The following is a 15,611-nucleotide window of genomic DNA, read 5'->3' as shown; positions in this document are numbered from 1 at the left end:
TTAATTCGGTCATTATATTTATAACGCAAATTGTTGAATCACTTTAAGCATTTTACCAAATGTGTGTCTGTATTTGAACTATTAATAAAAAAATTAACAGGCTAGTAGAGTTCATGTGTAAATATATCTCAATTATATGAATTTATTTCATTTAAAGTAGTGTTGGTAAGTTCACAAGTGATCGATTCACATTTTTAGCTAAAAACCTCAAGCTAAAATTTCACAATAACTTCAATCATTTGTCCTTGAACAAAAACCTACTGTTCATTTAAATACTTCAGTAAGCAGAATCTTTGTAAAGTAGTAAGCTACATAATTCTTTTTTCTTTTTCTATGGCACACCGCTGGGGCGCCTCTTTCATGTTGTTGGGACCGCGACTAACATTTTCTATAGTCTGGAAACTTTAAGGTCATTACTTCTTTATTTTCAGTTTTTCTCTTCTTTCGCAGTAAATTTCTTTATTTTTATTTCATTTCATCCGCTATATAATCTTTCACTCCTTTGGCATTCTTGTTATAGCTTTTTATCCCTCTACGCCATTCCCAAAATATTACAGTTTTTATTCTAGTATTATTATATTGTCTTATTTGACTAGTTTATATTTTACCATAAATTCAGTTCTATTATACTATGGTCTTACATCCCTTTACTAATTTTTGTTCCTTTCAACCAGCTACACGTTGTTAAGACCATAATGAACAATTGAGAATCCTTATATTCGTATCTATATCTGAATACTAAGAAACGTTTTCGCAAATGAAGATCGTTGGCAAAGTGTATGGATGGCGGGTCAGAACCACGGTCGATGCCATAGTAGTCGAAGCAATAAACACTGCCGAAGACTGGCACGAATAGCGTAACAGTGCGCGATAAACATTCGAAAAAGAATCATAATTCTTAGTAAAAGGGATACAAAGTAAAGATAAGGAATGTTCCTATATTAAAATAATGATTCTACTGATATTCAAGTTTAGAAAAAGAGGTTGTTCCTATGTAAAAAACCTCTTTTTAAATTGTAATTGTATGAATGTATTATGCATACACTAGTGTAATTTCAGGTCATTGTAGTTCAATATACTTTAATTTCCACTTCGAATTTCTGATGATGTTTTTAATTCATACGCCGGAAAAAACCGGAGATAAGGTTTAAATATATCTGATGGAAAAATTAGTCACTAATAGCATTTAATTAGAAGTGATATACAAAATAAAACCAATTTACGTTTAAACAATATATTTAGTTATTATTCTTTAAAGAGTTAAGTGAATAGCTGCCATCGTGATAAGTGTTACAATGCTTAATGTTGTTATGTTAGCGGAATCTGTGTCACCGTCTTCTTTGTCTTCCTCGCCTTCTCCACCGCCTCCCCCACCGCCTCCTCCACCGCCACCAACTTCTGGTCCTTCTTCTTCACCACCATCCACTATATCTTCAATTACATCCTCTACATAACCTGATTCAAAGTAGCGTACCATTTCTGGAATGCGCTGGGATGACCATTGAAGGTTAACTCTCGTGGCTGCGATGCCATTGATGCCAGTGTCGTAAGCCGATCCAAGTGTATTACGGTTTGCATCAAGCCATGCTTGGAACTAAAAAAGATACAAATTAAAAAAAATGTTCACATTTAATTTTAGTTACAAAGAAAAATAAATGAATAAGTACATGTTATTTATTATTTTTTACTTATTTTCTTTCTTATGTTCCTAGTGTTGGGAAGTCTATTTCGTATTATAATTTTAATATAAAACTGACATGTATATCAACCTACATGTATACATCAAATTTTAATAGTGATTAACAACATTAAAATTACCTCTGCGATTTCTTGCTCATTTAAAAGACGCGCTGCAATGTTGCTCACGGGTGTTGCTGCACTGCCCATTCTGTTCAAAATATAAATAATGTGTTCTTATAAGTTTACATACGCTTATAAGATTACGTAATAAAATTTATTTTAAAAAATTTATATTTTTTACTGCAATAAACTTAAATCAGTAGTGGCCATTGGATAAAAGCCTAAAAATTATAACTTCGATTCTACGAAGAAACTCACTTTATATGAATTATGTTATTAAACATAAACAAAACGTCCCCTTAAGAAAAAAATTGTGAGAAAATTCAGGTATCACAAGATCAAAAATCCAAAAGATGTTTCATCTACTAGTATAACTATCAGCCGTACTTTATTACGGTTAAATCAGTGTTTCTCAACCTTTTTTATGCCATGCCCCACCTTAGCTTTTTTAAAATTCTTATGCCCAGCATTCCTCAAATTCATTTTGTATACATTTTAATTTAATTAAGAATTTGACTTTAAACTTGACATCTGGCATTGCATTTAAATAGCCCGGTGCGAAAGGCTTATACTCATATTGGTTCCATTTTCGAATTGCTCTCCTATAAAATCAAATTACCCGTTTGTGGGGCGTGGGCGGCACTTTGGGAAACACTGGTCTATATTCTCTCCTTGGGACGAAATTTTAAATTTTAAACTTACGCTGCGGTGACTGCAGGAACATTATTCTTTAACCATTCAAACATTCTTCTCGTGTTCGCTTCATTGCCCGACACAGCCGCACTAAGCGATGTACTATAATCTTGAGGCCTCACTGCATCATCGAGAGCTACAATAGCATCTAGGTACTTCCATAAGCTTGCCTGGCTGTTAGTGCAACCGGCTGCTTCCAACATCACTACCTTTTCATTGGCAAGATCCTCAGCTAAATAACGGTTCCAGAAATAGTTAAAGTCATCATCGTTACCTTCACGTAGACCCACACAGTATACCCAGGGACGCATGTTTGCTGGAATACTGAAATAAGAATTTATATTAGGCATATTATAACAGAATTCCGCATTAGAGATAGAGTAGATCGCGTGTGTTACTAAAGCAATAAATTCTGATTTAACGGTATCATTGTTAGCTAAATTACTGTAATTACTCATATACTCACAATTGGCCTGCTCTCCAATTTTGGAAATTTCTTCGTCCCTCAGAAACACACTGTTCATGACCAATATTACAAAGGAAGGTTAGCACGTACATACGTAACAGACCATCCATATAAGATTCTCCGGCTATCTCGGCAAAACCGAGCCTTCTTGTAATTGCTACACTAAGTCCTTTAATATTGTCCTAAAAGAGAAAGATCGGAAATAAATTTCACTTATCATTATTTTTTATTTCATTGAAAAATATATACTTGCCTTCAATCTTTGAAGGTTTGTGTTGTCGTGTGCAAGTCTTCTGATTACGAAATTATAGCCGTTAATAGCCGCGATCCAAGGTGCATACTCATCTTCAAATTCAAGGAACGACAAAATGTTATACACTCTTGTGTAATTTTTAACACCAGCTCTAGCCAATGCAAATAAATCGTCCACTATCTGCAAAGTTTTCAGTAAATATATTATTTGTCATGTTACACAGCGGTTGGTTATTTACCTTATTACAAAAAGTTTGAACTATACCAAAAAAAAAAAAAAAATTATCTTACCTGAGCACGGTTTATTTCATGAATTTTTGTCCTATTACTGTCCCTCAAATATCTGGTAAGGAGAGACCAATTCGTGTCGTCATAGTTAACCCTGTAAAAGCCTGAAAATTTTTAAAATAGTTCAATTATTTTCCAACATTTATGCAGAAATTTATTGTTTAATATAACATTATTGTGCCATGCAGTGCTTAAAAATCGAGGTGTATATTCAGTATCTCAAAAAAAAATCCGATACAATTTATATTTTTTATGATATATATATATATATATATATATATATATATATATATATATATATATATATATATATATATTTACGTGGAACGGTCAGGAAACCATTATGCTGTGTAGGCATTTATTAGCTAACATAAATTTATGAAATAATGAATATATTTAAATAAATATTTAAATGTTTATGTATATTTATATACATATATGAATAGTTTCATTTTGTGAATCAATTAAAAAAAAAGCCTGTCAACAAAATTGAATCTTTTGAATTGTTATGCCATAATGAAATGAATGTATAAAAAAACTCTTTACAATGTATATTTTGTTAGTTCTAGCTAGGTCTTATCATTGACATTCTATCTTATATGTGATATAATCATGATCTTTCAAAAGCGCCGCCTTTTTTAAAATATTTATTTATATTTTCATTGTAATTGTTGAAAGCTTGTAATTAGCTAACTAAATTCATTTTATTTATTGTCGTATAATTGCCAAATTGTAATTTACCTCTAAGCTTTTTTAGTTAATAGATAATATAATAAATATTATTAAATTTGTTCACCTATATACGTTAAACTGGATCACAAATAATTTTCGATCATAGCTCCTGATAACATATCATATATGATTTGTTATAAAAACGTGTTTCAGTGTATTGTGAGTTTATCACCTGAATTATTTATTGATACCATTTAAATTCTTTATGATTATGAAGATCGCAATAAAAACGTTTATTCTACTATCTAATATATATGCGTTTAACTGTTATTATCAGATAGTCATTTAGATATACATCTTGTGAGCATTGTCGAAAATATTCGTTGAAACAATCTATATTTAAGCGTCCGTCCGGTTCCAGTTGGAACTTTAATGCAATAAAAAATACAGATTCAGCAGTAGATGAACTACTCCTAAAATGACGATGATATTGTTTAAAATTATTTTTGTTAAATATCTATTATAATAAAGATTTACTTACCTCGAACTTAACCAGAACTTAGACAGACATCTTTAATGAACAATTCGAAATATACAAAATAATGTTTTATAAGTAAAATTTGTATAAAATAATGTTTAAATTTTATAATTTTCTATTGAACCTAAATAAATTCGAAAAATGTTCGAATTTTGAATCAGTAGCTAGGCTTTTGTTTTTTTATAAAATACTTTTTGGAAGCGGACTATGCATTGCATATACTTAAAATATTATATATTGTTGATCCAGTAACCGAAGAACGTAGTGGGCACCTAGCTTTAGATCTCTTTTAACATCTTAGCTGCCGGCACCGGCGTGAGATACCTATCGACCAACTTTAACATAAAATGTCGAACCATTCTTTTAGTTATTTTTTTTTTTAAATTATTGCGCGTGAAATATGCGTATGAGAAAAGGTCCGCCACGTGCCAAAAAACGCGAGACCCGGCATTGAAAGAGAATACCTTTCGCAGTGCCGGTCTCGCGCCGGTGCGTGATATTATTTTTTAAATTATTTACCTTATATATGTAAATAGTATTAAATTAATAGCGTTTGAATTATTTTTAATTAAATAAACAACAAAAAAGAGATTTGGCTCGACTGACTTCCATGTTCAAGTCACTAGTAGTAAAGCTCCAGAGCTTCCCGGGGAGGTTTGACACGGGCTACATAGTACTATTTCACAGGATTCGCAGGCCGCTAATATCCCAGATAGTTTCGGCAAATGAAAGAAAGCAAGCGCGAAGGAAGGAGTCAGTATATAAATTATACGCAAGCTGACATTGTCGACTAATAACACGAGTTTCATTCACCAAGGAAAATGACTCCTACATCTTTGAAATAGGTTTTAATTTGAATTTAAAATTATTAACATACCGGATTCTTGTTTGTTGAAAATAACCCATTCCAGTCCAGTGGTGCCGCGGTTGATTGTCGTTGCTTGCGCGGATATTACCTGCGAAGGCTTCAAGTTTTCGAATTCAGGTGCTCCCTCCCTTGTCCATGTGATGGGGATATACCAAAGGCTTGGGTGCGCTGATACTCCTGTATTACGTTCCCAGCGTGCCTGAAATACACGAGATGTTTATTACCTAGCTCATAAATAACTTTTTATTCATAGAATAGGATCAATGATCGTCTATGATTATAAATATCATTCTTTTAATTACTAGATTACCATAATTCTTAAAAACAACTTTTTAAATTATACCGGAAACTGCTTCTATAGCAACATTATCACCATAGGTATGTCGACATCCGGTGGATACGAGATTCCTCCATATATTTATAATAGGACCGGTTGAAAGCGACCTGAAGGAAGGTAATCTGTCCACCTGGACGTCCTGCGTTGCGTTTGATGCTCCCGAAGTCTTCATTTCAGAGCATATAGCTCTAGTTGCTATATATGACCTATGTTACATTGTTGTACATTGTACAATTAATAGTAGTACATTGTATAATTAATATTAGTACATTGTACAATTAATAGTAGTTCATTGTACAATTAATAGTAGTATATTGTACAACTAATAGTAGTTCATTGTACAATTAATAGTAGTACATTGTGCAATTAATAGTAGTACATTGTACAATTAATAGTAGTAACACCAGTTAATACGAACGTGTTGCGACTGATGCTACTAACACTCTCGGTTAAACGTATTTTCCTGGATAATATTTTCAATTTTAACGTGGCGATAGAAAAACTTTTTATAATCTGTAACTTCAATGGTTGATTCTGAAATAATGACATACGTACAACACTAAAAGTCATATTTATATAACATTGGAGTGCATGGCCCCCAAAAAATAATCGACCATCGATATCGACGTCCAGAAACAATTTGTAAATCGATTTCTGAACGGCATATCTTTTTAAAACCACCCTTTTTTTTTCAAATTCTGTATATAGTACTGATATAAAAATATATATTATAGTGGTAACTAAACTGCAATTAAGAACAGTTAAAATCATTCACCTGCGTTACAATCATTTGTCCTGTTCTCTGGTCAACGGTGACGGTGAGTAAGGGATGTCCAGCCTTCTCAGACCACGACCGGAAATATGTGTCAATTGTGACACCATTGTAAGCTGAAAGAGCGTTGTCTTCCGTCGCAGCGGCATCAAGGGCATCGAACAAATGGTGAGGCTCGGCCACGTCGAATTTCCTAATAAAAAATAATACAAAATGCTAAATATTATTATAATAATTTATTAAATATTTCTAAAAGTTTAATAATAAAACACAAGTTTGTTATAAGTCATTACAAATATAAATGTGAAATTAATTATAAATATTTATGTTTCCATTCTGACATGACTGCACAGTTTACTTTGGCAAATGAAGTAATATGCGATACGGATGCGATACTTCTGCCTATTTAAATGTCCAATGATTAAAAAAAGTTTTTCATAGTAAAACAGATTGTTAGAAAACTTTATATTTTGACTATTATTGTTGTATCATTGTGTAATATACACACATTATATATATATATATATATATATATATATATATATAGATATATATTTATTTATATATATATTTTAAACATTATTATATTCTTTTTAAAAATATGCACGAAAGCACATGTGTTGAAATATGTATACATTTGAATATATTGAAAATTTAAAAAAAAACCCGCTGTAGTGTTAAGAAATGTATTTTTTTTATTTCATCCGTAAGATGAACACAGCTGAATATAGACATCGTTTACAGATTTTTGATTAGACCTGTTGGAAGCGGCTTTTTATCTTGCGTCTTTCGACGTCCTCCTTTAAGGTCGTTTGTCTACCTCGTGCGACGTCCAATACCGCATTTGCCAGTACATATACATCAGCTTGAAAGCATAAGACCGCAGTGGATATCGATTCTGCGCACCAAGACATACTTTAGTATTTACTAATGCATTCAGTATTACGGAAATTTTCATTGTCGTCATTTACGATCTGATTAAAAAAATACGATAAAAAATAATTCAATAGTTATATATAATTGCAGTAATTCGTATTATAATTTATCTGTGATCTTTTTATTATTGTTAAGGCATATAAATTTATATATGATAAGGTATATGAAGTACGAAAGATAAATTGATATTACCTTTCATTCAAATAGCGACGAAGTCCTTTAACAAATGTACTGTTTCCGAGGAAGTGTTGAGTCATCCTTATGATTGAAGCTCCTCTGGCATAGGTGATGGATGAAAAGTGTGCGCTGACGGCTGTAGGGTTGTTGACCGTGGGATCTGTTAGGGCGTGGGCAGAATCGATCGAGTCTGCTATCATTACTGTTTGCAACTGCTCGACTATGAAACGGATATCATAGCCCAACTCCGGAGCAACCTATAACCCACATATAAAGATAAATACATCTAAAAAACTTTTAAGTTTAGTAGTATTGTGGTGGTTGTGGAAAAATATGTATCTAGTCCGCCATATTGGAACGGCGTCCATCTTGAATTTTAAATTTTGATATAATCATGGTGTTTTACTAGTGTAACCCGTTCATTTGATACCCATATTGAGGGGGTTAAGGAAAAATATGTAATCCGCCATTTTGTATCGGCGGCCATCTTAGATTTATAATGTAATTGATTTTATTATATTGTATTGTCATCTAAATTAAATGTGTGTACCAAATTTCAGATCAATCTGACAACGGGAAGGTGCTTATATTTCCATTTCAATTTTGACCCAAATAAATAAACAAATAAATTCCGTACGGGTTGAACTAAATAAAACCGTTTAATAATAAAAACCGTTTAACAACCTTATACTTTAAATTTCTGATTGCTTAATGATTGCACAGTTTTTATTAATTTTGAAAAACACATCAGAGGCACAATTATAACATTTTTTAAATAAATTTTACAAGAAAGATAGGTATACTGTGTATTTCATACTAAAAATGCTATCAAAGTGTAACACTAAAATCAAAGGTCAACGAATGATATTTCTGATTTTTAGAATTTACACAAAATTATCAATTTAATTTCCTTTACCGCTAATGTCAATATATTTCTATGAGAAATATTAAATTTAAATACTTCTTATCAAGTTTCGGAAAAAAACTTAAAAAAAAACACAAAAATCTAAAAATAAACAGCCGAGATTGCTTTATAAATGGTGTGACTAACGACTTTCTTTATACTACTATGTCAAGAAGTAAAGTGAAATTGACATTTAAAAATCCTGGGTATTAGAAAGGCAGATCATTTTTTTCCCAGGTTGGTAAGACTGTCTACAACATTTGCAGACGCTTGGTCTGTTGACCTAAAGTTGTAATATGTGGCTCAACCCAAACCATTTTGGAGAATGTTTGGTGTCCCAAATCCGTAAAATCTCAATTGGTCTATTACCACCGTATTCGCCTAATTTGGCTCCGTGCGGCTTTTGGCCTGTGTTTTTCAGTAAACTGAAAAAGCGAATGCGTGAACGCCGTTTTGACATGGTTAAGGAGGTAAAATCCGAATTAAATGGGGGTAAAATCCGTGAATAGAAGGTCTTTCAGGTTATACAGGAAAAAGATTATTTTGACTGTTCAGAGGACTGGAAAAAGCTTTTGTAATATTGCGTTTTATGGGAAGGATATATATACATACATACACACATATTTATATATATATATATATATATATATATATTTACGTAATGTATGTTTTATTGTATGTATATAACTTTGTTTTGTTTATTATTTGATTATTGTTTTAATACAATACTTGAGTTAATTAATACGATCATTTTATCAATTCTCAAATGGTGTTTAAACAAAGAGGCGTTACTACAAAAATAGAATAGTCCAAGCATCACCACCATTAGCCGTTTGCCTTCCACTGCTAGGCATAGGCCTCTGTCAAAGATTTGTAATAAGACCTGCATTCAGTGCCTTTGAAGGACATTAACAAAGCCTGCTATCCACCCCTGTGCTCCTCAGTAATACACACTATATGACAATACAAGAATGCTTCACAAACCGTTTGCGTAAGGTAGTACTGGTAGAATCTCGCGAAGCCTTCGTTGAGCCATAGGTTATCCCACCAAGCGCAAGTGACGAGGTTACCAAACCACATATGTACCACTTCGTGGGATACAATATTCGCTACACGCTGTTTGTAATTGTGGTTCGTGTTAACAGGGTCATATAAAATAAGAGCCTCCCTGAAAAAGACAATCGATTATTTGTACAGAGAATAATCTAAAAAAAATTATAAAAATAGTTTTTTTATCTGAAATCAATAAATTTTTAAATTGGTCTGTAACAGATTAATGCGACCGCCTACTTATGCTATATACTCTACCGATAATTGTAAACAGTTGTCGAAACAAAACTACAAAGAGCTTTCATCATTATCACCATCAATTCAGCTGTATGACGTCCAGTTCTACACATAGGCGTCACACAAAAATTTCTACACCAGCTAGAATTAGCTTACTTCAAGCAGCTTCCGACAACCGTAACAAGGTTGTCTGAAATCTAAAATCTATAAAAATCCTTATCATACTTTGATCACAATTTCCAACAACTGCTTTTTACATTTTATACATTAAATAATATCAATTCAACATTCAAATAAATAATTTCTCTTTAATTGTATTTCTTTTCACTTAATATCACCTCTGTCTTGAAACGCGTCAAAGGAATCGACAAGGAGTTGTTTACATGCGATCCTTTTTTGTGTTTGCTTTAGGACTGTGGTAATTGGGAGTCCTGTTACAGCCTTTGCTTAGTTAGACCTTGTTAAGTAACTTCGGAAGTAACCGGCCCTATTTTATGTTATACATATGTATATTGGCAGTATGATGTCCACGGCTGGGGACATCATACTGCTAAAATTATGATGAGTAGACCAGATGCTAGGTAATAAATAATTAATGTAAATATTAAACTTACCTGTAAGTCAAAAGACCCCAGTTTTCCATAGCACCCGCTGAAAAGTCCGGAATGGCCGCTTGTTTCATGTTTATATTCTCTGCCATCGTGTAGTAAGGAATCAGAGTGTACCTTTCCATGGCATCTAAAAGCAGTTCTCCGATTTCTAGAGACCAATCCCCTGTGTTACCGACATTGTCACGAGCGTAGATATCGAACGGTCTCTGAACATTATTGTTTGTAGCGACAACTTCGTAATGTGATACTATGAAAGCCAGTAAATACGTGGAAGTAACAGGCGTGGTCCAAAAGGTTTCTGCGGTCCGATTGCCAGGACGTCTGAAATTATTAACGAATATTATCTCTAGCACTCCTAGCAACAAATGAATTAATAAAATAACTGTATCATGCTGACACAGTAAGTCTAGATAATGGTCTGAAGATCAACTAACTGAAAACAAAGACGATAGGCTCTAAAAGCAAGACGCCATAGACGACTGAAAATTCGGTCTTGTCAATATACGTAGAAGGTAATTAGTTACAGGTGAAAACCTTCAAAATGTTCAGATTGATTATTTCTCAGCAAAATATTTTAAAGCTTTTACAACTATTTCTAATCTAATTTTCTAAAATTTCATTAAACAAATGCATTTCATAGGCATTAACACGCGTCTTTGATTCGTTAATATTTTTTTTAGGATTATAAATAAAATTAAAAAAAGTGTTGCCATCGGTTCGGAATTATTATCTGGTGAGAAGTACCACTCAGAAATTCAACCGTTTCTTTTTTTATATAAATTAACTATATTTTATGTATACATTACAATATCAACTTTATAAATGAGTCAATAATCCAATTTAAATACATTCAGATCATCTTAAAACTCTTGAATGCAATAATAAGGTACATTTAAATTATTTAACTTTTAATTTTAGTGTTAAAAATAAGAAAATGATGATACATAATAGGTGGTGGAACTTTATATGCGCGTATGCATTCATGAAGGACTTGGTAATTTATCTTTTATAAGAATTATTTATTTATCTTGCTCACTGATTCGAGTAGAGAAATTGATGTGTTTGAATAAATATACTTACTCTTCTCTTAACCTAATAGGCATGTTGGATATGGTAGGACTGAAGCTATCCTCTCTAACAATGGTAATGTCGAAGGTAGCTTTGAAGCTTGGTTCGTCATAACAAGGGAACGCCTGTCGAGCGTGGCCCGGCTGGAACTGAGTTGTTCCCATCCATCTAAAAAGATTATTCTTTCATGATATTTGTAGCAAAAACGAAAATTTTTAAAAGTTACACAAACACATATAGATAATACACCAGTTAGTGATTTTATCATTTTCTTCCATATTATCTATCCTAACGTGTATACTAATGATATTTTTTCCGCTTTGTCATCTAAAATTTCCTAATACTTTGTAAAAGGTTAATATGAAAAATTTTTAAAGAAATTTGACAGTTTTTTAGAAAACATAATAAAACTGCGCATTTGACAGCGCACAGTGAAGTTTGCGCATTTGACAGTTCAATTTGAACTTCGCGTAAATTTATATTGTAATTTAACATACGGATTGTTTAGTACTTATGGATTCATTTGTAAAGCATTCACTTAAAAAAATTGACTGCTATCCATAGTATAACGAAACTTTGTAAAGTTCCCACTGTTGGGATATACGCTTCCTTTTAGATAGAGTCTATGATGCACCAATAAAGCTTAGTACGAATCTGTTCATGCCTCGTATATATCAGATTCGGCTTCCTTTCGGCTTTTTGCCAGAAACCGTGATGAGATCTAATTCATACGGGTTCGTTCGAACCAAAATTCGCAATTTACACGTGCGGTACACGGTACGAGATTGAACATTCGAGTGCAAGACACAGATGGTACAAACCTCAGATGGAATATTCAAGTAACCACCAGTGGTATGACCCACCATTGGTATATGCTACGTGAAGGAACACTTATTATATGTGAGCTGCTATTGGTAGGTGCTCCTCTTTGAAATACTCAAAATCACTCACCTGCGACAACCGTCACCCGATATTATACATTCATAAAGTACATGCCCACCCATGTTTTATATATAAAATACCGGAGGTACACGACAGGGTAAGGGTGCTTTTTAAATATATTACCTTCTTCCAGTTGAATCGTGGTAAAAACTCCTATAAAATCCTCTCATGTTCGTTTGCAGGTTACCATTAAAAGTCATCTTTATAACGTATTCCTGACCAATTATTAACGAAGTATTAGTGCGGATCCTTAAAAAGCTATATGGCATCTCGCAAATTGGTTCCTGGTCCGGTGTGGAAATTTCCACACCGTTATGTTGCACGCTTAGTGAATTGATTATTAGATCATTGCAATGCAGAACAATTTCATTTACATTGGCCACCGTTGGACTTATGAATATTTTTACGTCTCCATCAAAACTGAACGGATTTATGTTTGAATTAACAGGTACTTGGTCGAAATATGGTGTTAGAGATACTTCATAGTGGCGGGGACGTGTTGTGGTTGGTAGACGGTATGCGGGATCTCTCAACATTCGATAGAACTCTTCCCATTCTTCGTCCGGCACGGGCACCGGACTACCCTGGACGAGAACTGTCCCAATCAGTAGCAAGAACCAGCCGGATACCTGCATAAGTCATAATGAACCACATACATCATCCATTTAGTATCTAACTATATATATTTAATACTTAAATAATGTATTTTAAAGAACGGTGACTTACCAACATCGTGCCGGTTCACAATGACAAAAAAAAACAATTTTACCTAGCATTGATTAATCTTAATCTTTTATTTCCTAATCTTCTTATCTTATCCGAACGACTAAGTTGGTTATTAATTATTACAATGGTCAAAAGGACTATTTATTACGCATTAAAACGATATATATTTTTTAATATTCATTAATTACACAAAAATGGAAACAATGGAATGATCACAAAGGAAAAAAATGTTTTTGTGTGCTCTTCTCAGATAAAGTTGCGTTTGAAACTAAGAAAAATTTAAAGGTGAAAGATGATAGCATAGTGCAGCTCGATTTGATTTTAGATTCTATCTAAGGGCTATTCTAGCGTTCTTTTCACTATAAGCGACCCATAGTGGAATAAAATATAATTAAATTATTTTACGAACTTCTGATGGAATCGAACATAAAGATGTTGTAAAACAGTAATTAAAAGAAATATAGTTTACCTGGTTTAGTCATCCTCAACTTCGCTCCGAGATATGTTATGCAGCACCATTGTGTTCAAATATATCTGGTGACGAGATTTTCGGAAGCATTGACAGCACTTCGAACTCTTCAACTATGTAGCCCTTTTAGGAAACGTTTAAGAAATAAACTTAAAGAAGAAATTTATACAAGTTATGAACATTATTAACTTTGGAAAGAAATTGAGAAATCAAAATTTATTTTTTACGTGTCATTGTCTTATATGTAACTTTTATTGAAAGTGTCATTAGTGATGATCAAATAAATTTACCAAAGACAATCTTGACAATGTACTTAATATGTCAAACAAGAGAAAACATGATTACTTTTGGGTAAAAATAGAATGAAATAGATGACTTTAATCAATATCAACTTGGCTTTTTTTTGACTCTTTCGAAATACACATTTGCCAACTCTTATCACAGTAACATCACACTTTTAGTGTGAAGTCTCTTGTTTAGTAACTGAAAGGCAATGTTTTAGAGTCTGTCGATTTAACCCAGACAAAGACCGTGTTTATTTGCAGCATTAAAAAAGAGTTTTTACTAAAGAGAATGAATCTATATACACTAGAGTGTTTTATTCTAGGCAGTGTGGTGAATGATTAGAAAATTCTTAGTCTGTCTGACCATAAATACTTTTGCGCAAAAAAAAGCAACATTTCATTTGAATTTCGAATTCGTCTTCACTGAAGGTTTCGTATTTCCATAAAAAACTAACGAAACATCAGTACAAATACATGAAGATACTATTCTTGGGAAGGTGATTATACTTTTTTTACAACACGATGTTTCATCAGAAACAATAGTCCTTTTAGCAAGATTCAAACGCTTGATCCAATTAAGCGTATTTGTAAATGAACAAGCTGAAAATTAGCAGTAACTTAATCCAGATCTTAACTCTAAATTATGATTTCTGGTAACTTTTAGACCATGGCATGCTATAAACGCCTTCGTAATAAAAGATACTGAAATGATCTGTAATATTTGCAGCGAAGAATTTCCACATAAAGAGAGAGCACGACTCTGTTGATAACTTGCCTAAACAATTCAAGGTCTATTTCAAATCTAGTGGAGATCTAAGAATTCGCTTTATAAATTTTAATATTATTATAATAATTTATAAACTAACGTCCATAACGGTAATAAATGGTTTACAGGAAAACGAAATTACTTCAAAACGCAGATTCAAAGTTTATGACCTATTTGACATCATTTAGGTTTATAGCAAATTTTATCTTATCCTTACAGTTGGTTATATATAGTTAATTAAAAAAATAATTCGCAATAATTACTGACTAATGCTGTTTTAATATACTGATAATAAATTCGACCTATGGAAATAAAAAAGAAAACAAAGCAAACGTTTTAAATGACCATTTACTTCAATCAATATTGCTGGAGTTATTTATATGTACAATATACCTGTGAAATAGAGGATGGGTAGCAGCGTCCTCTGCGTACCAAAATACCATAATGGGATCGCCAACTCTCCTGCCAAGCGTGGCAATTATGATATAGCCTCCCATAGATAGCTTTTGGGTGAGGCATGTGCCTTGCAGAGGCCACCTATTGCTTGAAACGACAATACCTTTGAAATTGATTTTAATTTCAATATATCATTTTTTTCTATCTTCTCTTTGTATAAATTATTTATTACAGATATATTTATTTATTTATTTAGTGGAATCAGGCGTTATTTTGCGAAAGTCCATCCTAAGTAAGAACAGGACCAATATGTAGCTACTTCCGCACATGCAGTCGTAGTTGTGCTAATAATAATGACT

At 32.6% G+C, this 15,611-nt stretch overlaps 1 protein-coding gene across 1 annotated transcript; it reads right to left on the bottom strand.

Annotated features, from left to right (window-relative positions):
* Positions 1 to 1,230: 1,230 nt before the first annotated feature.
* LOC137931585 (membrane alanyl aminopeptidase-like) lies at positions 1,231 to 13,351 on the bottom strand. Its single transcript, XM_068775027.1, has 14 exons — positions 13,338 to 13,351; positions 12,735 to 13,240; positions 11,682 to 11,837; positions 10,605 to 10,922; positions 9,688 to 9,871; positions 7,815 to 8,056; positions 6,690 to 6,879; positions 5,587 to 5,776; positions 3,503 to 3,603; positions 3,213 to 3,392; positions 2,960 to 3,141; positions 2,503 to 2,817; positions 1,819 to 1,888; positions 1,231 to 1,594 (listed from the first exon to the last, which is right to left on the bottom strand). The coding sequence occupies exons 1-14, from the start codon at positions 13,341 to 13,343 to the stop codon at positions 1,253 to 1,255; spliced, it is 2,982 nt and encodes a 993-aa protein (XP_068631128.1). The 5' UTR covers positions 13,344 to 13,351; the 3' UTR covers positions 1,231 to 1,252.
* Positions 13,352 to 15,611: the final 2,260 nt, after the last annotated feature.

The sequence above is a fragment of the Battus philenor genome, unplaced genomic scaffold, assembly GCF_028537555.1.
Source record: "Battus philenor isolate CCGP_79_NKW_IND1 unplaced genomic scaffold, ilBatPhil1.0.hap1 SCAF_8, whole genome shotgun sequence".
Taxonomy (NCBI): Eukaryota; Metazoa; Arthropoda; class Insecta; order Lepidoptera; family Papilionidae; genus Battus; species Battus philenor.
This window is presented reverse-complemented; position numbering and strand designations above follow the sequence as displayed.

Excerpts from the sequence above, each read along its gene's own strand:
- LOC137931585 (XM_068775027.1), bottom strand. Across the intron at positions 10,923-11,681 it reads CCTATTAGGTTAAGAGAAGA|ACGTCCTGGCAATCGGACCG; the intron begins GTAAGTATATTT and ends TAATAATTTCAG. Across the intron at positions 3,604-5,586 it reads TTTCAACAAACAAGAATCCG|GCTTTTACAGGGTTAACTAT; the intron begins GTATGTTAATAA and ends AAAAATTTTCAG.